Source organism: Electrophorus electricus, chromosome 7 (assembly GCF_013358815.1).
Source record: "Electrophorus electricus isolate fEleEle1 chromosome 7, fEleEle1.pri, whole genome shotgun sequence".
NCBI classification, from domain to species: domain Eukaryota; kingdom Metazoa; phylum Chordata; class Actinopteri; order Gymnotiformes; family Gymnotidae; genus Electrophorus; species Electrophorus electricus.
The window spans coordinates 15365425-15388919 of record NC_049541.1 but is presented as its reverse complement, the minus strand read 5'-3'; the positions used below and the strand labels follow the sequence as shown (position 1 = coordinate 15388919).

Below are 23495 nucleotides of genomic sequence, written 5' to 3'. Positions count from 1 at the left end.
CCTTTTTCATGTATCTTAAAATTTAAATGTTTTTTTTTTTTTTTTTGCTTGTGCCCCCCCCCCCCCCCCCCCCCCCACCAGGGACAGAGAAAACGTCACTTTAATTACTTTGTTTATGTGGTGGTTTATTTCATACGTTTCGCCTTTGTATCCATTTGTCTTCGTTTTGTTTTGGAGTTTGTCACTGTGTGGTAACATCCTTCAGAATGTGACAGCAGGACCTGCTTGTCTCTATGGAAACGTTTCCAAACTTTGTCACCTTTTCATATTGCTGTTGTAGCACTCTAACCTGGCTAGATATGTCTATAACATGGACCCTTTACCGGCTTCATATTACGGACAGTTAGATAAATCCAATCCAGTGATTTCCGCTTTTGAAAGGGATTTAAAACAGTTTAAATCATATATGAAGAGACTTCTAGACTCGGCAAACTTCGACCACTTCTCTTATTCTAGAGGGTAAGATAAGATGATGCTAGCTAACTTAACCTAGCTAAGATAGCTAGCTAGGATTACATTCTGGAGTTCTGACATGCAAATATATCCTAGTTTTACTATTTATGACTGTGATTAACGGTGTGTTTGCCAGGTCGGTGAAACTCTTTGATATATGGAAAAAATACAAACCTCGTCTTCCGTCCCCCTATTACGAGGAACAACTGATGCAACTGGCAGATTTCCTTTTTCAAAGGAAAGTAAGCCGGCTCCTTCAGCCTGTTCTTTCATCGTTTACTAGTTAGCTAGCTATTCAACTATATTCAAGAACAAGGTCTATGCCGTTGCCATTTATGATATTTAAACGTGTGGTCTATTTATATTTTGACATAAGCAAAAATATACTAACTAGCTCATGCACTCTTTCTTGTGTATTTTGCGTAAGTTTTACAGCCTAGCGCTGTGGCAGGGATATAGGCGCTATCTTCATCAGATCTGTACTGCTAGCTTGGAGAGCATCAAGAATGTGGAACACTTCAAACAGTCCTTCTTTCCGGAAGGCTTTCATACTGAAGGAGCAAAGCTTACGGTTGTAGATGCCTTTCTCATTAATATGCCTGAATGACACATGCATAATATCTAAAATATACCCACATTTATAAAAGCCTTATCAGTAAGTTATATTAGATCAAATTGTTTTGTGCATAACTGTATAAGCAAGTCAGGCATGACTGCTAACTGGTAAACTATGTGTCTGTTAGTTCTGCGCTCTGCAAAGAGAATGCCTGTGTGTCTTCTACTTGGAGCGAGAGAGGTGCAGACAGCCAGATTATAGTGGCATGCAGAAGCTGCTTAGTATACTGGCGTTTCTGCGCATCATGATGCAAGCCATTCTGCCCCATGAGAGTTTATGCTGGTTACTATACAACGGTAATTAAATGCAACATTGCTTCTGACTGAAGTAAAATTATATTAAATGTTTGCATAAAGAGGCTGTGAGTATTTTCTGAATGTCCTTAGGCACTTTGTGTATATACGAGATAAGCAGGTTCCTGATGTCTGTGAGCCATTCTGCACAGGTACTCAAACATGCATGTTTATCCAGTCACATCTTATACCAGGCAGGGCTAGGGTTCCTGTGGGGCCTTCCAGTCATTCTCTTAACTCTGTTTGGTTCCTGTCAGGCTCTAGACTTCTTGCTGTGGGCCTGTGTGTGCCTGGAGACCTCTATCCCTTTGCTGACACCAGGCTTACTGCCCTGGAGGGCAACGCTGTACTGTGCTGTATGTGCATGTTATTATGATGAGCAGGCTGCAGTTCAGGCCGAGGTCAGTGGCACACCACCAGAGAATGATCGTGGGTACTCTGTAAGATGTCTTGGTGTAGTTACACTTTCATTGTTTGGACCAGTGTTAGGCTATAAAAATAGTATTATAAAAAATAATTAAAAGGAATTTTTAAAAAAGCACTGTACATCTACAATATCTAGAAAAAACAAAGACTATTTACTGTAGACCACCCATTTTTGTGTGAAATGATGCATGTGTTCATGTATGAAACTATAATCATTAGGAATAGGGATGATTTAGGATTTTGACTTACTTCAAATACCTTGAATTTCTGGGCAGGTTTTTGCAAGACGAGCTCTGGGTAAAATAAGGGAATTGGAGAAGCTGGTGGAGATGAGTGATTCACTACCGTCAGCTGAAACACAGCAAGCCTTTAAAGAAGCCACTATCAAAGTATGGACAAAAGCCTCCTCAGTATTATAAAATGCAAAACCTGATTCTTCACAACCAGTTTTTTATTGTTTTGTTACAGTGAGTGTTTGTCAATGCTTTTCAAAAGCAATGTTCCTGTGTTTGCATGCAGCTTGCAGTGATGGTATTTAAACGCTCTGTGTATGAACCTCGGAGGAAATCTAAAGGAATCTTCAAGTATAAACAAAAAGGCAATGTCAGGGAAGGTCATAACGTGAGTGTACTTTTTCTGATATAGTTCCCTATATTTACTCTTTGCAATCTGTTTATTAGAAACGCTAACCTTGCAGCTACACTCACTAGCCTTTTTTTAGGTATACCTACATCAGGGACACTTTTTACAGTGTCAACAATATATGTATAACTAGCACTTTATACTTTGAGTAATGCCAACTGCTACTTCACACTGTGGAAAAAGGTCCTCCTGACAGTTATCTTTTGTTACCCTCTATCTCTCCCACTTTTTCCATCATCTCACCCTCTGTCTCTCTCACTCTCACTCACTCTGTCTGCCTCTCTCCTCCCTCCAGGGTGTGTGGCCACGCTCGCTGACGGAGCGAATCCTGATGGAGCTTTTTGTGGGCAACGCCGCTCAGTTCCTGGCAGTGCTGGAAGCTCTGCGGGACACGTCCCGCAGGCCCCTGCCAACTGGCATGTCCAAAGAGGCCGAGATACAGGATGTGGAGCTCGAGCTCATAATGGCCGGCATCAGCATACTATCTGGTACCCCTCCTCCCCATCCTTGCATGTGTTTGTAATGTAAACATTGTTTCCTTTGGCCTCCTGTAGTGAGTTTCTGGATGTTTTTTTTTTGTTTGTTTGTTATTTTTGTGGTTTAGGAAGTGGAGGCTCTTCAGATCTCGTCTGTAATGACAGTTTGCCCTCCTCTTTAAGCGCCATCACTACTACTGCCACTGCCACAATTTTGGAGCTGGCCACAGCAGGTGAGGTGTAGTCTACTTCCTTTTTGGGTGTTCCGCTGCGCGGGGTCACGGTCTGAGGCTTTCATCGTGGTTCCTGTTTTTTCTATTGCCCAGGAGAAAATCGGATCTCTGTGGATGCTGCAGTGACATTTGTGAAGCTGTTGTTCAGATACGAACAGTGGGATATGTTTTGTACCCTTTCAGACAGCCTTGTGACAGTACTGTCTGTAAGTTGATGAGTGAAATGATAGAATGGCTTCAAAATTAGTCCGATAGGGATGTATAGATTTCAGGTCAGACCCATCTCCTGCCCCTTCCTGACAGAACATGGAGGGCTGTCCCTTCCAGAGGGATGAGCTGGAGCTTACCCTGCTCAGGGCCGCCGAGCGTGTCTTGTCCACTCACAGGGTCCACCTGGGTACCAGAGACATCATGGCTGAGGGTCAACCTGGTATGAACCCAATCTTCCCAATAAACAGCATTTTCATGTGTTACTAAGAGAATACCTCTCTTAAATAACTGTCTTCGCAAATGGTAGTGCAAAGTCTGCTTTTTCTTTTTTTGTAATTAATTGTTTATATATTTTACTGCATGCAACATTGTCGACACCCTGACTCTGATGTATCACCGTTAGATAAAGACAAGTTTGTGGGGCTAGTACCTATGACAGATGAGCTCCTGGATTTGGTCCAGACCCTGCATGCGTGTGTCTGTGACACAGCCCAGGTGAGTTTCCTGTCAAATACTTTTTTAATTTTTAAGCTCCACACTAAAAGATACTTGACTGTGTGTTTGTGTGTATGTGTCTGTGTACAGGATATGCAGCCAGATGGGGACCTGGTGTTGGACATTGTGCTGTTTGTCTGGGAAAAATGTAAGCTCATGTTCCAAAGAGCTCAGGCAAGACCCAATGACTCAGTTCGCTACATGGGCAAGATGGAGTACAAAGACAAGGTGAGCATTACTGAACAGTAGATTGCTTTGCTCTTGTTGTTTAATTATACCTAACATCTTTCAACATGCTCTTTCCCTTTGGTTTCCTACTTTAAATGCTCAATATTGTATTGAGTTTATATATGGCATTTTGTATGGAACCTCTGGCTGTGTGAACATGATCTGTGGATGTTTTTGTAATGAAGTTCATGCTGACCATGTCATACAGTGGCTTCAGGCTCTGTCCCTACTGTGTGGGGTGGCCAGTGCCTGCCATTTGGCTGATATAGACCTAGTAGCGGTGGCTGAGATGACTTTCAGACTGGTCATGGCACTGGAGGCCAGCATAGAGTCCCATCCACAGTCTAGCACAAAGACAGGTATACAGTTGCACCATGGTTTGCTTTTTTACATAGCATACCTTATGGACCTTGGCTCACTACTACTATAGCATCATATCCATGTTTGTGCACTGTGTGAAATTACAATTTGTTGTTTTTGTCTCTTCTGCCTCAGCTGAAGACCACAGTCTGCAGTCCATCTCTGCAGAGAAATATACAGCTACATGTCTTATGGTATGTTCATGTAAAATAGCGCTATCTGTCACTAATCCACATTTGTGTCTTAGTTTAATGGGTATGAACCTAACTTGAGGTTGTCTGTGGTTAGCCCCAGAGGTCCCGGGCGGAGCATCTGGAGATGGCATGTGGTGTATTGGAGAGAGGCTTGGAGTGTGTGTCCAGAGGCAGGACAGTATCTCTCCCATGCAATGCTTCTGCCATCTGTGACAATGTCTTTATGCAGGTAGTACTGTATCACGGAAACTAAGAACCTCAGATTAGTCCCCATCCCAGGCGGGTAACACAACGAAAAACTGTCATGTTTCATCCAGCAAACCCTGCTTCTGGTTTATGTCAAAAGACTAGTTTGTTGAAAAATTACACAGTTCTTCACTTATTCTGAACATAGATCAGCTATATCTTTTCTGGTTGATGCATTTGCAACAGGGGGCGAATTGTGAAAATGACTTTTTTTAACAGCTGTTAAAATCTTGTGCTTTTCTCAGAAGTTTGGTGGCACACATGTGGAGCTTTTTGAAAGTGGACAGCCAGAGGGCACCAGCACTTCATGTGTCAGCGCCTTCTTCATGGACCTGCACGTCGAACTGTTGGCCTTCCAGCACAGAGTCTCCCTCAAGCTCCTAGATACCTACTCAGGTAGGACTAACTATCTAACTTAATAACTTAATAACATTTTTATTATTTTTTTTAATCCTAATGTCACTTGACAACTGTGTTTCTCTGCAGATGTAGAGTCTGTTGAGGTGAGGAAGAGGTCAGTGCCTGCACAAGGCCAGCCCTCTGAGACACAGTCAGAGAGAACCATAACAGGTGAGCTGGACCCGCTGGCTCTACATATCACTCAAAAATGGCTGTGACTGCATGCTAATCTGTGCTGGCACTTGCTGGTCTATTTATACACAGAGTGCCTGCTGGTAGAGAAGATCAAGAAGAACAAAATCTCCAAAGCTCTGTTCCTGGCTCAGAAGGCTTTACTTTCCTATAAGAAGGACACCACTAACACAGGCACCAAAAAGTTCCTTGAGGTCATTAGCCATGTAAAACCTCATTTGAGAGTAAGCCAGCAAGCTAGTGATATTTCACACATGCAGTCTTTTCCCTCCTCAGGAGGCTGTGGGTTTAATGGAGAAAGCAGAAGTTGAGGAGAGGAGGTTGAATAGTGCTTCTGCTCCTGCGGAAATGGGGTCCGATGTAGCAAAGGGGTGTAGACCCCCTCCCCCTCCTGTCTTACTCTCACGCACTAACTGCTCGATGACCTTCACCCCAGCACCGTACTCCCTGGAGGGGCAGGTGTTTGTCAGAATCACACCACGCAGCATGCTGGAACCAAACCTGCTCTCTGATTGGCTTCCTGTTGTTTCCACTAGTTTCCATTTATGCACAAATGTTTTGGGCAAAACATCTTTGCTATGACAGTTTACAGCTGAAGAGCATGTTTTGCTTTGTAATTATGCTTTGATGCAGGTTTGCTGGTACCGTATTTATGGTAGAGAAGTGGAGGGTGTCAGTTTGAAAGTGCGGATTGGAGACTGCCACCTACCTGGCACTGGTGAGATGGTAGGTCTTTCTTATTTTTATTTTTATTCAGTGCCCTAAAATTGAATTGGGACAGTAAAGTCAAGTCTGAGAGAATTGTAGGCTTGATGATGTAACTGTAGCCATGGCCTGATATTTCACTGGTCCATGATGCACCTCACCAAAAACAAGGAGAAAGAACAGTGTCATTGTGTCAGAGCAATCTAATTCTTTTGCAGCAACCAATAGTAAATACTAAAATTCGATAAAATGAGCCATATCCAGAGACATAAGAAGTGTATATAATCAAACTGTTCAAACTGTGTATAATCAAAACTGTCCTGACTACATCATTCTTTACTACAAAAGTACAGTACTTTTGGATTGCACTGCACCTATTTGAGACACTTACAGTACATACAATATTTTTGAATGTACTTTATTTTGCTGTGTGTTCCATCAGATTCCTTCTAGGGGTGTATGCTTGCTTTGTGTCAGCGGCCTGGAGCCCAACCAGAAGTACCTATTTGCTGTGGCAGCCTACGACGCTCAGGGAAACCTACTCGGCAACACCATCGGAGACACAACCAGGCCCCTGCTAGCCTCCCTGCCTTTACCTCTGTTGACAACCTGGGCCCATCTGGCTCAGGTAGGTGCATATAGGGCCAAGGATAAACCTTTCATGTACTGTGACAAGTATGGTTGGATTATGGATGTCCAAAAAGCTCCAACCCAGAATTACACATTATCGTTTTTATGTCTAATAAGATGTGTTGGGCGTGGATCAGAGCTAAAATGTACAGGTAGGTAGCACACCAGGAGGAGAGCTGGAGGTCCCTGGCTTAGAACTTCTCTTCCTCTGTCCAAGGTGGCTTACCAAACAGGCCAGTATGCAGTAGCCAAAAAAGCCTGCAGTGAGCTGTGGAGCCACTTTACCTTGCCCTCAAGCCCGGATCCTGGTGCCCCACAAGAGCCATTAGAGAAACATCTTGAGGGGCTTGCTCAGACAAGGTTAGATAAACAATAAATAAATAAATCTTTATATATATATATATATATATATATATATATATATATATATATATATATAAAAATGGAAATGTCTTAAGTTATTCCTCATTGATACCATTTGTACATTTTATTTTGTCTCTTCATCCCTGAAGGCTGCGCTGGGAAACCCTGCAGCTCTCCTCCCCTCTATTGCAGCAGCTTTTTCTCTCTTCCATCTTCGTGCAGACTGACATCCACATCCAGGAGAAGGCGCTACACTGCGACTCCCTCGCTGATGGAAGCTCCTTCATCTGGGGACAGGTCAGTGATGACACGAGGAGCTTGTGGCACAGGTATACTGCATTTCTCTTTGTGAATGGGCAGGCCGAATTCCATGCAGTATCTAAAACTGTACAGTGGAGTTATTTTCCCTCAAGCAGAATATGCACAGAATCTCCACTGGGCAACTTTAACACTGCTCCCTAATACTCCTGATATTACATTCATCACCTTCTCCACAGGAGGCCAGACTTGCAGAGTGTGAAAGAATGCTGGTGGCCATAGACCTGGCTCTGTATCTAAATGAGAGTAGCGACGCCCTGCAGGCCACGGTGACCTGCTACAGCCTCCTGGCCCCGCTTATCTACTATCAGATCCCATCCGATGCTGTGATTCAGGTGACTCACCAGGTTGATACAGACTACTTCTCCCTGTTGGTCTAAGAGCAGAGTTCCTCATGCTTTTCAGACATGCACATCCTTTGCATGGCCATTTTTACTCCCTCCATACTGCTGGAGTTGTCACGGTAAAGCTCCCAACTTGGACGGCAGCTTCCCCATTTAACCCTCAGCTCACTACAGTGTAACACACTCCTACCTCTCCTCTGTCTGATTCTGCAGTAGCTCCAAAGCACAGCAGACGTTCTGATCGTTGTGGCTGCCACACAATCAGATTTATATTTTTACAGTTGGTGAAACCGCATTGTTTCAGGTCTTGTTGAAGTGTCTGGTGGTGCTGCACGAGATTGCAGGAGTGCTCAGGCAGAAACGACCTGCTGCTGCTATGGAGTCCCTGCAGCATATGGTGGCTTGCATCACACACTACGTAGCCAAGGTAACAAGTGTGCTTGTTCTCTGCATATTCAACATATCAGGTCAGCGCCTGACACAATGTAGCCTGGGTTTTCAGGTGACCGTAATGCCTGGAAATGCACGAGGCATAAGTTGGCTTCCTTCCTTTACATGACACGTGCAAACACTAGTTCAAGTCGCCAGCTTATGCCAAAGCAGTGTGATCGCAGACCTCAGGCACCGAAGGTCCTGCCCCTCAGGCCACAGAGGCTGCGTTTATGAGAGTCTGTGTTAATGACACTGTGTTGTGCATGTAGGGCTTGAGGTGCATGAATGAGTACCGCATGGCATTGTCAGTGATGGATCAGGGAAAAGAGCTCCTCCAGCAGATGGCAGAGAGCCTCCTGCAGCCATCCAAGCCTGCCTGGGTGCAGCAGGATGGGGTGAGTGCTTCACACAACGCCTCCAGTGTCTCACGTCAACCAGACAGTCTGGGTCATTTTGTCAATAACTTATAGTGTTGGCTTGAAAACTAAAACTTGTTCTGCAAGAACTGGTAAGTTAAACAGATAAATTAAACAGGCAGTCAGGTAAACTAGGGTTATGTGCTGTGTAGTATGTTACAGTGAATGTGACGCATGCGTGCGTGCGTGTGTGCCTGTGTGTGTGTGTCTCAGGAGGAAATACTCCAGAAGAAGGCAGCAAATGCTCACAAGGTGGAGCTCTGTGTGCAGCTGAACGCTTTGGAGGCTAGTGTGTGGAAGGACAAGAAAATGGCGGTGTTGTTAAATGACAATGGCACAACCTGGAACAGAGCAGGTAGAGAGAACTGTGAGACGGAGGGGTCATTGGGCCATTGTTCAAAGTAAAAAAAAAAAGTACAATTCCACATGTTGAAGTAGGTTTCTCTTTCATTGCACAACATTACCTCTAATAGGGTTTCAGGAAATCCATGCTGTCCTCCCTCCAAATGACTGAGGCTAGTTGCTTGCTGGCAAACCCTCACTAAAATTCTTGTTGTAAATTCATTGTTGTTGTTTTTGAACTACATAGCTACCATTAGTGCTACACATTGTTGCTATCAAGCGAATTGCTCTAATTTATCTGAGATTATGTGTTGGCTTGGCTAAAAAGGGAATGGAGGAAACTATTTGGTATGATGGCATTAACAGCACAGAATATCAGTGACGGGTTGCATGTCTTGGCATGGTTTAACAAGAATTTTGTTGCTTTTTTAAATGTTTATTATGAAGTTCAGTATTATTTTGTCAAAGTTAACCTTTATCATGTTAATAGTTTATGGTGGATAAAAAACTTTGGCGAAAAATCTTCAAGGAGTATTACTAATCATCTCTTATCGAGGGGACTCTGAGACGAATTACCCTAGGATATTACACATCCAGATTTGCCCTTAAAAATGTTTGACACGATCAGGGAAAAAGAATGCTAAATTCAGTCATGAATCAGGTGTCTAATATAAGTGGTATGTCTTCAAGCAGTAGGTTCTCTGGGTGACGACCTCAGTGGACAAGAAGACCCCGCAGTTCTCCACATGGTGATTGGCTGTAGCTCTCTCAAGAGCGCCTTCAGGGATGGTACGCTGGGGAGCACAGTATACCAAAGAAAGCACCGTACTCACTGACAGGGTCATTGTGTTGTTCATATGTATGTGTGCGTGTTTTACTCCAACAGTCATGAAGTTCAAACGGAAGTCTCGCTTCATAGAGTTTGCTGCACTGCTGCTGGAGAAGGCCCTGCTGGAGGATCAGCTCCAGCTGCTTCCCCAGTGGGGGCAGGAGATCCTCAACTGGCTGAAGAGGTTTGAGTGGGTGTGCGTGTGTGGAGGGGGGGGTTGTATGTATGTTCACACTTGAATGTATTTAATGTATGCATGTGTTTTCACCCTTTAATCTCCGGTTGACTCTTAAATGTGTCCTTTATCACCAGGCGCGATGAAGATTTGACAGTCCCAAAGAAGCCCCAGGGGCAGTCAGAGAAAGATTCAAACAACTTTACATCATCTGTTATTGAGTACAGTACTAAAGTAAACTAACAGGACACACACATAAATACCTTCTTAGATATATCCTACACCTGGAAACCTAATGTTCCTTCTGTGTATGCCCTCTACTAGAAGCAGAAGGTGGGCAGTGTTTGGTGCGATAAGAAGACGAGAGAGTTGCAAAAGGGGCATTTTTCTGGACCAGGAGTCCAAATCTCTGAAAGGTATGCTTTTAAACGCTTCCCAGTACCTGTTGGGTCATTTTTGAGGACCTGTAAGACCTGTGTGTACGGGTCAATGATATGGTGTACGGCATTCCAGAGGGGTGATGGAGCTCATGGTGAGGCAGCTCACTCCGCTGGTCAGGAGGCACCGGCGACGACGAAGGCTCAGGCAGATCTCCTCAGAGGAGTGGCCGTGGCGCTGCCAACTAAACCTGGCCCTGGCCCGTGCCCACCTGGGTCTGCTGAGCAACAGCCTGCAAGCCCGGACCGGAGCTCCTCCTCAGCAGTGGTACTGCCATGCAGAAGTAACACTATGATACTCTGCTGTCTAAAGGTGGATAGTTCAGGCCCAGAAAGCAAAAGTTCACCCCAGGACTTGTTTCAACCATCTGGACTGGCTAATGGAGCGTTCCAACAGAATTTATTGGTGAAAATCTAGTGGGTGATAGTTAATCATTGCAGAGGTTATACATCTGTGAAACCTATGTATGTCACAGCTATACAAAGCTATATAAACTATATGCAAGCTATATACAAGTAGCCTTTTATTATTCTATTAATGTCAACCTATTCTGTTTCAGGCCTGTTTCAGTTCTGTATTGTCTCAAATTACTTTTGTTCTCCCTGAAACAGAAATACTCTCTTATAATAAATGATTTATTTTTCTGTTCACTTGTTTCAAAAAATACCATAGAGACAATTTTTTTCCCCTCATCAGCCTTTGAATACAGTGAGTCAATAGGTTTTTCTGCTTTCTTCCTTTAAAAAACTACAGTTATAGCAAGATGCAACTGCTGTCATTTTCCCTGGCACGTACTGGAACGCTGGTGAAATGGAAGAACACTCCCCAACACATCAGAGCTCCTCAGCTAAACCCCCCAATCCCAAAACCCACCTTTCAGCCCAAAGGTGAACCCACACTTCACAAAGCCAACGACACCAGCCAGGGTGGGTAAAGACACCACCATCCACCTTTTATTATAGAAGATTCTTGTCAGAACACAGTTTTGGGGAGATTTCTGGACAGATCTTTGTCTCTGGTTCTGTCTTATAAACTTGAGTTCCAACACATCTAATCTGGCTAATCAAGCTCATTGTGAACATGTCTATATTAGTGCCACATGTACTGGCCTTTAGCTTGTCTGGTAAATCCCCAAGAACAGGGTTGGGGCACTTTTAGTCTGTTTTCAGCAGTCAATATTATGGAAAGCTGAGCTCAGGTTCAACTACTATACTGGAATCCTTGACCAGGAGAGTCTGGTGTTGAGCCCAGCTGTCTGGACTGGCTTTCACCAGCTTTCCATAGAGCTCATTTGTCTTTGCCTCTGCATGCCATGTCAGGAACTGAGAATGCTGGAGAGGAGTCTGGCGAGATTGAAGGCGAGAACCAGCTGGACTCGGCACGCACACAGCTGACCAACCAGTCAGACAGCAGTGAGCCGTCAGCGCCAGTCATACCTGCAACAAGCCACTTGGTCTCCCAGCCACTGGACATACTTTCCAAGGCCACAGTACACCTCAGGAGAGCTATGGTGTGCATGCGCGCGTACACACACACACACACAGTACAATATAGTGCATAAATCAAAATTGCATGCACATTCTTTCTGTGTAGCTTGAATAGTCCAGAATAAATATTTTGGTGATATTTACATGCTTTACGGGACATTGTTCAGGTGCTGGCCCACCGCGGAGGCCAGTGGACATCTCTGCAGTGGGCCTGTGGGATCCTGTGGGACCAGTTCTGCACCATGGCAGTGCTGGTGGAGCAAAACCAGGGCTCCAACACCCCTGACCCATTTACTCTGGACCAGTACTACACCGTGTTCACACCCCTGTTTGCACTGGCTTCTGACCTGCTCATGGACATGGGCGAGAAGCTTCAGGTCATTCTCAACAGCAAGCACCCCAACACTGGAAGCATGCCGTGTGTACATTAGACCCAGTCATTGTCAGCGTGCCAAGAGTTTAGAGTTTAGCCCTCCTGTGTGTTTGTGCAGCTGTGGGAAGTGTATAATGAGGGAGGTGAGGAGGTGGAGGCCAGGCAGCAAGGAGGTGGGGCATCGGTGGACCTGTGCTGGCTGAGGAGCGTGGTGCTGCACACCCTGGAGCTCCTCCACTACCAGGCCAAGTGGGAAACTCTCGCCCACCTCGCCTTGCTCTACAACTGCTACACACGGTGAGTTCTCGCTCAGGGATAGAGAGGGGAGGGGCACTAGCTGGGCTTTTGTTTGTATATTTGTTGAAGTTATATAGTAAAATGTTTTTGTCCAACTGCTGAAAAATACATTCATTTTTCATAGTTCCTGCTGTATTCTGGCCAGTTTTCAGTGTTAGATTTTCATGTTCAGCATCCTAGCCTCTTGACTCTGTTCCAGGGAGCACTACGCTCATGTGATAATCCCAGTGCTGGTGTATGCTCAAAAGAGACTGCTGGAAAGGATCAGCCACTGTGGTGGGCCTCCAGCGCCCCAGCCGCACTTCACTCACACAGAGACGGTCACTGGAGAGAAGGTGAGCTGAAAGCCGCCAGCCCTTTAACCTGCCCAATTATGTTGTCCCGTTGGGTACATGCTGGCTTGATGCTGTGTGACTGCCCTTGGTCCACAGGTCACATATAGGAACTATGCAGGCAAGCAGCTTCTCTTGCATCATCACTCCAGCATGGAGGGATGGCTTAGGGGGGGTGAGAGAGACACGGCCCCCGAGCCTCTGGAACTGGCAGGTATAGCGTGCCTGGGACCATTGCAATAATGTCTTGTTGGGGGGGGGGGGGGGGGATGTTAGTCATGTGCTGAGCTTTACTCAGCCATGTGTCATCGGGGTTGAGAGAGACTGTGCATATGTGGATGAATGTCCATGTGCATGTGTGGATGAATGTGTTTGATGTGTTATTTATTAACATTTATTTACATCTGCCCAGAGGTGAATAGGGCGATGTGTGTGGTGCGTGTGCCACTGGACGTCCAAGACACGGTGCAGTGCTTGCGAGAGATGCAGCTCAAAGGCTCTTACGCCCATCATGCTTTCCAGCACAGCCGCACGCTTCTGCTGCTTCTGCTGGCCGACACGCAGCACCGTGAGCCCCTCTCACTGACCCACATGCTCCCGAATCCTGCTCACATACACACCCACACACACTCACGCACACGTTTAGCATTGTAAGGCACAAAGTCTGCAGTTCATAGCAGTGCAGTTTTTACCTGTACCCCTTACACTGCTAAAATGTGATGCGAATATATAGGAACGTTGTATAATGAATATAGCAATGTGAGGTTTCGAGTGTGTTCTTACATTGGCAGTGGAGGTGCCTTTCTGCATGGAGTTCTCCAGTGGTGGACGGGGCAGAGTGGAGTTCGACCCAGTAGTCATCACGGCACCGGCCATCGGTCCTCTAGACCTGTCCAACAGGGAGAGTAGCTGGATGGGCTCGGTGTGGAGCTCCCCACTGCCCCCCTTCCAAATCCAGGCTGTCCTCGCCTCATACGGCAACTCTATCAGTGAGCATGCCCCGCTGAAATAAAATCACACACACTGCCCATGCATTTTTAACACTAAGACCCTGTCCTTTGGGCATAGCTGTGACACCAATTCACACATCAACTCTCCTTCTCTGCTAACATAGAATTCCTTCAGGCAAATAAGTACCATGCACTCCGGGTTCAAGCCCTACATGACCTTGGGAACCTGCATTTCTATAGCAGGAATCAAAAGTATGTGCTATTAATAAGTTCTTCCTCTATCTTCTTTTGAACCTTATTAACTGTGCCTTTGATAATTATGGGATTGCGTGCGTTTGTGCGTGCACGGGGATTCTGACCAGGGATGCTCATTCACACTGGAGCAAGGCTTTGGACTGCGCCCTGCTCACCACTGGTGTGCTGGAATCATGGGATGGCAAGTCATGGGGCAGCAGCTCCTCTCAACACCCCTTGAGGCATGCTGGGATACGGGGCTGTCTCCAGGGAGCTGTGCTGTCTGCCAAAATTGCTCAGTCTGTATAATAAAACCACATAATACATAATAAAACTAAAACAGCGTGATTATTCACTAATACAACCCCACTATCTGTCTATTTATTTATTTATTTCTATTTACAGGTATGTTCTTACGGACAACATCAGCCAGCGAACAAAATGTTGTCTTCTTTCGGCCAAGCTCTTCAAGGTAAAAAAAATAGTACTAAATTAGAGCCACTGAACAGTGCCTGCAAAAGAAAAAAGGGAAGTATTTTCGCTAGATTTGTTCTGTTTGAGAGGTCGTTATTTGTTTTAGCGCAGGGAGAAGACGTGTTTGATGCATTAAACCTTAACTGCTAGCTTGTCATCCATTGTAATTACTTGTTTGTGTAATGAGTTTATTTGCATGCTGTGCCAGTGTCTTCTGAGGGTGTCCCTGCCCCACCCTGATAATGATCTGGACTACTGCTCTTACACACTGAAGACGGAGCTGATCCCTGGAGTAGAGCTCTTCTCCGAGTCGGACTGGAGCATCACTGGGAGCGTTGTGTCCAGCATTGGCTTCCTGTGCCACTGGCTCTACTCCTCAGGCCATCACCTCACAGTAAGCACACACATGCTCACACACGCGCGCACACACACACATCCACGCAAGCCGTTAAGCCGCAGACATGCCATACTTGCAGATGTACATCTGTCACAGTAATCCAGTGATTGAATATTTTGCAACATACACTTAACTTTGGCCATCACACTATATAAATCACTCAGTAAAATTGTACAGGTTTTGTGAATCCAGTGTGTTTAATTGTGTCTGGTTACAGGCTCTTCCTTTGCTGGCTCTCTACCAGTACATAGCCAGTAATGTTTGTCGAGACCCATACCTCACTGTAAGCTGCAGAATACTGAAGGTGTGTAAGAACGGATCCTCAGTCTGCCACATTTTACCAGCTGTCTTGTGTGGAAGCTGTGGGAGCTGTCTGCCCTGGGTATGGTTCATGACCCCTGTTCTGTGGGTGTGAAGGTGAAGGTGTTGACGGAGCTGAGCCTGTTTGCTGAGGCAATGACAGAGATCCACAGTCTCATGTTGGGAGTAGACGTCCCTCAGTCTTACCGTGATTGCAGCAGAGCAGAGAAGGACCAGGTAGAACATCGTTCACGGAGCGCCATGTTATTTCTTCATAATGCTTTTTTGTACATTGTCTTGCATATAATATGTAAAGGTTTTAAAAGTAAAACAATGGCCAACTGTAACAGATTAGGGTATCTGTTTACTGTATCTGTTTACAGTATCCACAGGTGCAGAAGTTCATGAATCATAAACCTCTCATGGATGTTTGTAATCTCCAGGTGAGGATATAATGTGCTGTTTTAGGTGAATAGCACAGGCTTTTCCTAAACAGCAGAACAACGTTTTCAGCACCTGTTTGGTTCCCCCAGGTTCTGGAGGAGGTGGTAAACAAAAGGCCCAGTGTAGATGTCCTAGCTCTGTATGGCCCCATCCTGACCCACCGTCTCCTCCTGGCCAAGATTCAACTCATCTCGGCCATGTGCAGCACTATTCACGACCTGCCAGAGGCCCTTGCTTCTGGCACCTCATGGACCTCAGGTATTCAGGATGCTCAGAACATAAAATGAAACAATGACGATCAAACCAGGCATGCTTTTTGTAATAACAGACATATAAGGTCTTCAGCCTGTATCTCCAGTGTGTGTGTGTGTGTGTGTGTGTGTGTGTGTTTACGTTTACACAGAGTCATCAGAGAGTCAGGTGAAGTGCAGTATGACACAGAGGGGCTCGAGCACTCCTGATCCACCTAACGCCAAAAGTGATCAGTCTCCATGCAGTAACCCCACCATGAACAGCAGCAAGCCTGAAGGCCTGCAGTTAGTGTCTCTCCTGGGGGAGACACTTACCCTGGGCCATGTCAAGGTACTCCACTATTACTTTGGTTTCAGTTTCTCTGGAAAATCACATGTAAGCTTTTTCTGCCACTCAGCCTGCCCTGTACCCTGATGGAGGTGTGCTGCCCTGCAGGCTTTGCTGCTCAGAGAGGCATCCGTCCAGCTGAGCCCCCAGCTGCTTGGCCTGCAGAACATCCACACGGACCCTGAGGAGCTGGAGCTAGCTGTGGAGTCCAGACTGCTCCTGTCCAGTCTCAGCCTGCAGTGGGGCCAAACTGCTGCCAGGTGAACAAAATCTCATTGTGTGTGCGTGTGCATGTGTGTGCACATGTTTAAACCTTCTCCACTCACCCTCGTGCAGTGCGGACCTGGCGGTGTCTGCTCTCAGGCTGCTGCAGGACTCTCCTCTGTTCCAGCGCGAGAACCCCCCACCTGCTCCCCGGAACCCTCTAGCCTCTGTGCTCAAGCAGTCCCATGAAAGGGTCAAACGTGAGCAGGTACTGTGCTACGCCTCCGTTAAAGACCTGCTGTGCAACAACACCTCACCCCTAAACGTCTGTCCTGCTTTTACCAGTCTAGCAGTCTGTTGCATGAAAGTTCTGCAATTAACTTTGCCTTTGTGGCAATGATTATGGTTACTTTGTGGCCAGAGCCTTCACTGGCTTATTTTTTGTAAATTTATGATCATTTTGGAAGTATGTGCAAAGCCTTATACTTATCTGTCAGTCCTGTTGTAAGTGTTGTCATTTCAAACGTTTTGTGGAGGCGCTCGGTCTAACCCACTCTCTTGGCCACATTGATTTTCCTGCGCAGACGCTTCCGGAGCAGCCGGAGTCCGCTAAGGGTTGGTGGTTGCGGGATGTCCCGGCTGTGGTGGAGGCTGCCGAGCGCATGGGCCGCTGCTTCTGGCTGCGCTGCAGGCTGGCGGCTGTGCGCAGCCTCACTGCGCACATCCCTGGGACCGCCATCATCCCAGGTCAGAAGGCCACTCCCCCAAACCAGCAGGCCACTATCTCAAACCAACAGGACACACCCCCAGGACAGCAGACCACTCCCCCAAAGCAGCACCTGACATTCTGTGCCGTGGTTCTGCCCTGATGTAATTCATGCTATTTTAATTAAAGCACTGAGGGACAGCTGATGATACCTGCCTTCAAGGTCTTTGATTTGTTGATAATGCCATGGTTTGAACATGATGCTTGAGAAATGTGGCAATGAGCAGTGGAGTGTGTGCATGTGTGTGTCGTGTGTGTGTGTGTGTGTGTGTGTGTGGGCGCATGTGTATGCGCGTGTGTGCATGTGTGTTTGCAGGTCTGGACAGCAGCATGGAGGCGGATAGGCTACTGAAAGATGGCCTTGCTGAGGCTGAGGCCTGGGGAGACCCAGACACCCAGGCCCTGCTGCTCCTGCAGGGGGTCATGTTGCACTTCCACTGTGGGAAAGCTCCAGAAGAGAGCATTGCCATGCTGCAGGCTTGTCAACCACCCCGAATACCCGATTGACTAAACCTCCCATTCACATTAATTCAAAGTTCAAAGTTTATTTGTCATGTACATAGTCATAAATGGTATAACTCGCAGTGAAATGCTTTAGTAACTGCTCAGTCCGAGCTTAGGAGAGATTCAGGGAACTACAGGGAAATGGATGTGGTTTGATGAATAAATAACTATGTAATGAAGGATGCAGAGGGAATGTATAATATGTGTATATATATATACAATGTACAATTTCCATTTTTTTTACAATTTACAGTTTTATAGTCTTTTTATGATGTTATTGTGGACATCATACCCAGAGTACACAGAGTAGTCCCCACAGTTCATCAGTTGCCCTGATTCAGGGCCCGAATGGCCTGTGGGAAGAAGCTCCTCTTCAGTCTCTCTGTATTGGTCTTCAAGGAGCGAAAGCGCTTCCCTGACCTCAACAGAGAGAAGAGCCTATTGTTGGGATGGGTGGGGTCCTTTACAATCCTCCTGGCCTTGGTCTGGCACCGCTTGTAATATATGGTCTGCAGGTCAGGAAGTTCTGTATGAGTGATACGCTCTGCTGAATGCACCACTCTCTGGCTTGTCTGTCCTGCTTGGTGCTGTTCCCAAACCAGACTGTGATGTTCCCCGTGAGGATGCTCTCAATAGTGCAGGTGTAGAAGTTACATACCATTCTGATTAACGGATATGTGAAACTGTGTGTGTGTGTTTAGGAGGCAGTAAGCCTGCTGTCTGGCCGTAGTGCTCTGTCTCTGCGCTCTCGTTTGGCTCTTGCTGAGGCCACCATTCTGCTGAGTGAGCGGAGAGGCTCGAGTGGCCAGTCACTGGACCTGCTTGCTCAGAGACTACTACAGCAGCAGGTCCCTGCACCTTCTGTCTCCTCTCACACAGCTGGCACTGGGCGCTGGCTCACAGCTGTGTTTCCTTACTGGCCAGTAATATCAGCTGTGTTATTGTAGCACAGGATAAGAGAGACACTTTGGCTCATTCCTTGCCTCTCACTGTGAGCATTTTTCAAAATCTCTCTCCTTCTCTCATTTCATAGCTGTGCGCTCTGGGGGAGTGTGTAATCTTGAAAACAGGGGGAGGCCTGGAACTGCCCTCCAATCCAGGTTTGATGAATATCTACAACCCACAGCTCCCTCTGCTGGCCAGGACAACTATGCACCTGGGTGAGCACTCATAACACTTAGAGAAATATAAACAGTAATTATAAATATAGGCATTACATTCTACATAGCCATACCACTGATTGTAGTGCAAATAAAAACACTGGGAAAAATATTCATTATATTAGTTCCACATACATCACTGTGAGGTTTCTGGATGTGTCCTGTGTACCAGGTCTCTGCATAGCCCTGCAGGCTATGGTGAACTCCCTCGAGGAGGGTGAGGGACCCTGGAAGCCCTGGCTGGCAGCTCAGGAGGTGCTAGAGTGCGCGCTCGCCATCGCCCAGGCCTCGGCCAGCCGCCACCACCAGCTGGAGGCTGACATCCTGTACTACAAGGGTGAGCAGTCAGGGCCTGGGGCCTGGTGGGCAGGGCTAGCTCCGCTGGGGACGCTTTGTGCATGTCTCACGGTGGTCTTCCTGCAGGAATGGTGGGGAGAGTCCTAATGTCGCTGACGACACTCCAGCACCAGGGAGTGGTGGAGTCCTTCCTGAAGAGCATCACACTCGCTCATTATCACACCCATAATCTGCAGTGAGTAATTGTGTGTATGTGAGTGAAACTACCTATACAGAGTATCTTTACACAAGCTTTTGTGTCTTATTATTAATTATTATTGAGAATTCATTATTGTTGTTTATCATTGTAACGGCTGCTCCTCTCAGACTCAAAGATTTGTATATAGTGAAGTATTTTTTTGTGTGTGTTTTTGTTGGTCTGTGTTGCAGGTTAATCCACAGATGCTATGTGGAAATGGCTCTGATATACCTGGAGCAGTGGCAGAAGAGCACTGCTACTGTAGCTGGGCCTCCAGCCGCTCCTGTGCCTGTTCCAGCACCCGCTAGTTCAGACAAGGTAATGATGAGGTAGGGAGCCTGAAGGTAGCTGGATCTCAGAGATACATGCATTTCTGTAACTGTGTGTTTCCTGTCCCTAGTCTCAAGCCTGGAAACGGGTGAGGTCTACTCTAAATAAAAACCTAACGGTGGGTCAGAGTCAGCTACTGCTCTTCTGGGTTTGTATGAGAGCAGCTACCATGGTACGACCCACACAGATACACACTAATGACTTTGTGGTGAAGATAATTGGTCGTGATTCATTGTTCCTGTTAGGTTATTGACTTCTCGTTGTATTTTATAGACCATGGAGGCTCTTACAAATTGTTGCCAGTTATGTGGCTTCACTGGTGTCACAGGTGTCCATATTCCTCTCACGTCACTAAAAGCTCTTCCTGGTTTTGCCTCCAATGACCTGCTGCATCCTTGTGGTAACTGCTTGTCTTCAGTCATGCCTTTTAAAGTATAGTTAGAACATATTTTACATAATTCCTTTAAGGTTTGTTCACTTAGAATTGGTAGTCCCTTACGCCACCCTTTCTGTGGTTTCTTAAACAAATGCAAAACAAAAGCTCCTCTTTTTCAGTTTACCTTAGATGTTCCTCTTCCTTCCATCTAAATTTTTTATATAATCTTAGGAATATCTACTTTTTGAAGTCACATCTGAAACACAGCTGTGATTTTAAGAAGTGAAAAAATAGCAGTAAGATGCAAAAAAAGTAGAATGAACAAATTATACTTGAGTTGGTGTTTTTGTAATTTTCTTTTTAATGTTTCCTGCTCTTTTTGCTGATGCTTAAAGAATAGTAACTTATACCTAAAGACCATTTTGACTGGAAATCAAGTAAATCAAAAGGTGGGTACAGTGCCCAGCACTGTACATAGTGCTTGGATGGTACTTGAATTTTCAACCTTGAGGCATTCTCTGTGTGTGTGTGTGTGTGATTTTAAACACCAGGGGGGACAGAGGAGCCTGTGCAGCTTTGCCCCAGCTGGACTGCAGACACAGGTAACGGAGCGGACATCGGGAAAAAGTGCCAGCTCACCTGGGTGCACCTGTCACGCTACTACACACATCTGCTCAACCTGAGGCACATCTGCACACAGCCAGGTACCACAGGCAGCCTGCTGATCTCTGACCCCCACAGCACACCTTGCTGCATCTCTTTTCCCATAATTGGGTAGAAGAAGCAGTGGTACCTGCATCATCTTTTAGTTGTAGTAATGAATTCAATGTCATTCTTTCATTTATGTATTATCTTGTGTTCTATGTGAGTGTAACCTGTTGCATTGGAGGACTTGTTTGCAGTGTGTACACGTGTGTTTTTATGTTTTATATTTGTCCAGCAGCAGAGCAGTGTGTGGAGGGGTTGCTGTCTGTAGGTGGTGACCCCTTTCTAGCTCTAAGATTGAATCAGCTGCACACCTTCTTTCACCACCACCTAGCCAGCTACAGAGAGAAGTGTGTTACACCTGATCCTCCAGCTGCCCTCATTCTGGAGCCCCATGTTCTACAGGTACTTACAGAGGCCCCTTTAGTGGCCAGTGTGACGCTGTCTTTCTGTTCCCCTCCGCCGATTTGAACACATATCCATTTTTTGCTGATGTAGCAGCAAAGACACTCAGGTGTATCTAAGTCTGTGTTATAACTGATGATGCATTATGGTATGCTACAGTAGCTAATGAATCTCTTGTTTTGTTGTATGCGCAGTTGTCCCACACTGCGAAGGTCTGTGTGCGTCAGCCCAAGCAGCCACTGTCGGACCTGTACCCCTGGGCCACGGTGGACACACCGCAGCTGCGCATCCAGTGGCATCGTCCCACTCTGGAGCGCCGCAGCCCACCACCCGACACGGTACTGCAGCCCTCTGCCTCGCCACAAAAATCCAAGGACAAGCCTCTCTCTAATCCACATAGTGCAGCTCTCAGCAGGTCAGATGATGAGCCAGTGCTTTGCTGATGTAGACTCCCCCTTTGTCCACAGATTGTGCTGGTCTTTGGGTTTAATAAAGCTCCACTGTCTGCTATGCATCCCAGCGCAGTGGCTCTTGCAGATTTAGAAGCTGGAAGGCGACTCATCTCTCTTGACAGGTTAGCATTGTCTCATTTAGCATTTAACACTGTCCTGCTTAACTTGGCAGCTAATTACACACCAGATAGTTTTCTACTGTATACCTATGGGCAGCACTGTGGTACTCATGCTAAGCAATGATTACTGAAAGGTGGATGAAGAAGTTGGTGAAACATCATGCTGGCTATAGCTCTGAATTTACGTACATCTGTGGCCACATTGTGTAAACAGAACAAAAAAACAAAAAAACAAAATGGTGACTTGCATTTGGTTTGTAAGGAAAGTTAAAGCCCGTTGGTACTTTCCAGAAGCACAGAAAGCTCTCACCACTTTCTGTACGTTGTTTATTTTGAGATTAACACAATTAGGTTGCCTTCCTTTGTAAATCACCACAAAAGTGTCTGCAGTTCCAATATTTCTGCATGCATCCAAAAGCAAAAATGCTGATTTCCAAGTAAGATTCCTGAAAGTTTCAAACCTCTAAGCCTGCTCTTACTCCCCCAACTACAGGCTGAAAGCTCTTCATGGCCACCTGATCTCAGCATGTGTGGAGGCCAGTGTGGATTCAACAGTGCCTGTTTCATTGGCTCCCAGCAGAACCGCCTCCCTAGACCGTGGGTGTGGCAAGGCATCTGACAAACTCACCCCCTGCAGCCCCCAACAGGTTTGCCTAGTGCTTTCCATAGTCCAAACAAGTTAATTCAGTTATTGATTAATACTTTATTCCTGAGCTAAAGCGGGCACTAGAGCAAGGAATACTGTGCAGATCAGGGCCAGTTGAGAACTAGGAAACATTGCACTAAGCCACATGTGCATCAGGCTATATGTTGGATCACTCTGCAAATAGCAAAGAGAAAGAACGAAAAGGCACAGCAGTTGCTGTTTTGTTTGCAACAAATAACAGCCAAATCTGTGGTGTTAGATGCTGCTGGAGAAGACCAGACATATCTGTAACGAGATAAGGAGTCTACTGAAGCCTGATCTAAAATTTCCTCCTACCACAGAGGTAAGCAGCAGCAGAACACCTAGCATACTGGCCCACAGCCTCGAGCTTCACTGGCCTAATCTCAGCACGAGTGGGATGGAAGGCATCGTGGCCATCTGCTCCATGGTGTGTCTGTGCCCCCGCAGGTACCTGTGGAGATGAGCGTGCAGACTCTGGGCATCCTGGAGCGCTGCTTCAACCCCACTACAGGAGCCACCGTGGAGGACAAAGCCCTGAGTGCCTGGCTCCTCTCCCTCCTTGTCTGAACCACCTCGTGTGCGGTGGCCATTCGAAACAGTCGATTTACAGCAGCGTCTCTCACCCCAGTCCACTGGGCTCAGCAGCCCGTGCACACGTGGACTCTAACCCAGCTCCAGTGTGCCTTCACCAGCTGTTCACGCTTCATAATGCCTTGCTTCCTGCTGAGCTGGAGGTGGACCGTCAGGTGGGCCAGAAGGCAGGGTTGAGGAATACTAATTTAAAGAATATGTTAAAAAAACAAACAAACTTGTGACCTGCTTCTTGTACAAAATAAAAAGGAAAGTGTACGCTATCAGTGTGGATTTATTACACTCTTCTCAAAAGATAAAGGCTCTTTAGTTTTGTGGGCAACATCGGCCACTTAAAACTACAGTAAGGCTCTACCCAA

The 23495-nt window shown here is 46.2% G+C and overlaps 1 protein-coding gene across 9 annotated transcripts; it reads left to right on the top strand.

Annotated features, from left to right (window-relative positions):
• The first annotated feature begins 186 nt into the window (after positions 1-186).
• cfap54 (cilia and flagella associated protein 54) lies at positions 187-23296 on the top strand. Of its 9 annotated transcripts, none has more exons than XM_035528271.1 (69): positions 187-459; positions 590-695; positions 881-1024; positions 1197-1365; positions 1456-1514; positions 1620-1763; positions 2064-2177; positions 2308-2409; positions 2726-2918; positions 3035-3139; positions 3233-3345; positions 3443-3569; positions 3753-3844; positions 3935-4072; positions 4281-4431; positions 4568-4626; positions 4721-4855; positions 5118-5268; positions 5359-5442; positions 5536-5657; positions 5740-5922; positions 6097-6189; positions 6611-6796; positions 7016-7158; positions 7311-7458; positions 7659-7814; positions 8128-8250; positions 8525-8650; positions 8885-9026; positions 9704-9802; positions 9900-10026; positions 10155-10251; positions 10342-10433; positions 10531-10722; positions 11209-11342; positions 11775-11965; positions 12110-12319; positions 12434-12612; positions 12812-12947; positions 13044-13158; positions 13357-13512; positions 13736-13933; positions 14059-14146; positions 14257-14427; positions 14534-14600; positions 14811-14996; positions 15217-15303; positions 15417-15536; positions 15683-15742; positions 15833-16001; positions 16147-16325; positions 16431-16582; positions 16659-16794; positions 17111-17273; positions 17609-17769; positions 18498-18644; positions 18830-18956; positions 19129-19293; positions 19380-19488; positions 19683-19809; positions 19892-19993; positions 20095-20221; positions 20749-20901; positions 21138-21307; positions 21502-21645; positions 21775-21881; positions 22372-22525; positions 22784-22867; positions 22993-23296. In XM_035528271.1, the coding sequence occupies exons 1-69, from the start codon at positions 311-313 to the stop codon at positions 23110-23112; spliced, it is 9258 nt and encodes a 3085-aa protein (XP_035384164.1). In that variant the 5' UTR covers positions 187-310; the 3' UTR covers positions 23113-23296. The 9 variants fall into 9 exon arrangements, with proteins under 9 accessions (XP_035384164.1, XP_026857993.2, XP_035384157.1 ...); XM_027002192.2 differs by having other exon boundaries at positions 11209-11381; XM_035528264.1 differs by having other exon boundaries at positions 9707-9802; positions 11209-11381; positions 22784-23104.
• Positions 23297-23495: the final 199 nt, after the last annotated feature.

Excerpts from the sequence above, each read along its gene's own strand:
- cfap54 (XM_035528263.1), top strand. The coding sequence starts at position 311 with ATGGACCCTTTACCGGCTTCATATTACGGACAGTTAGATAAATCCAAT. Across the intron at positions 5,443-5,535 it reads GTCAGAGAGAACCATAACAG|AGTGCCTGCTGGTAGAGAAG; the intron begins GTGAGCTGGACC and ends ATTTATACACAG. Across the intron at positions 7,815-8,127 it reads CATCCGATGCTGTGATTCAG|GTCTTGTTGAAGTGTCTGGT; the intron begins GTGACTCACCAG and ends GCATTGTTTCAG.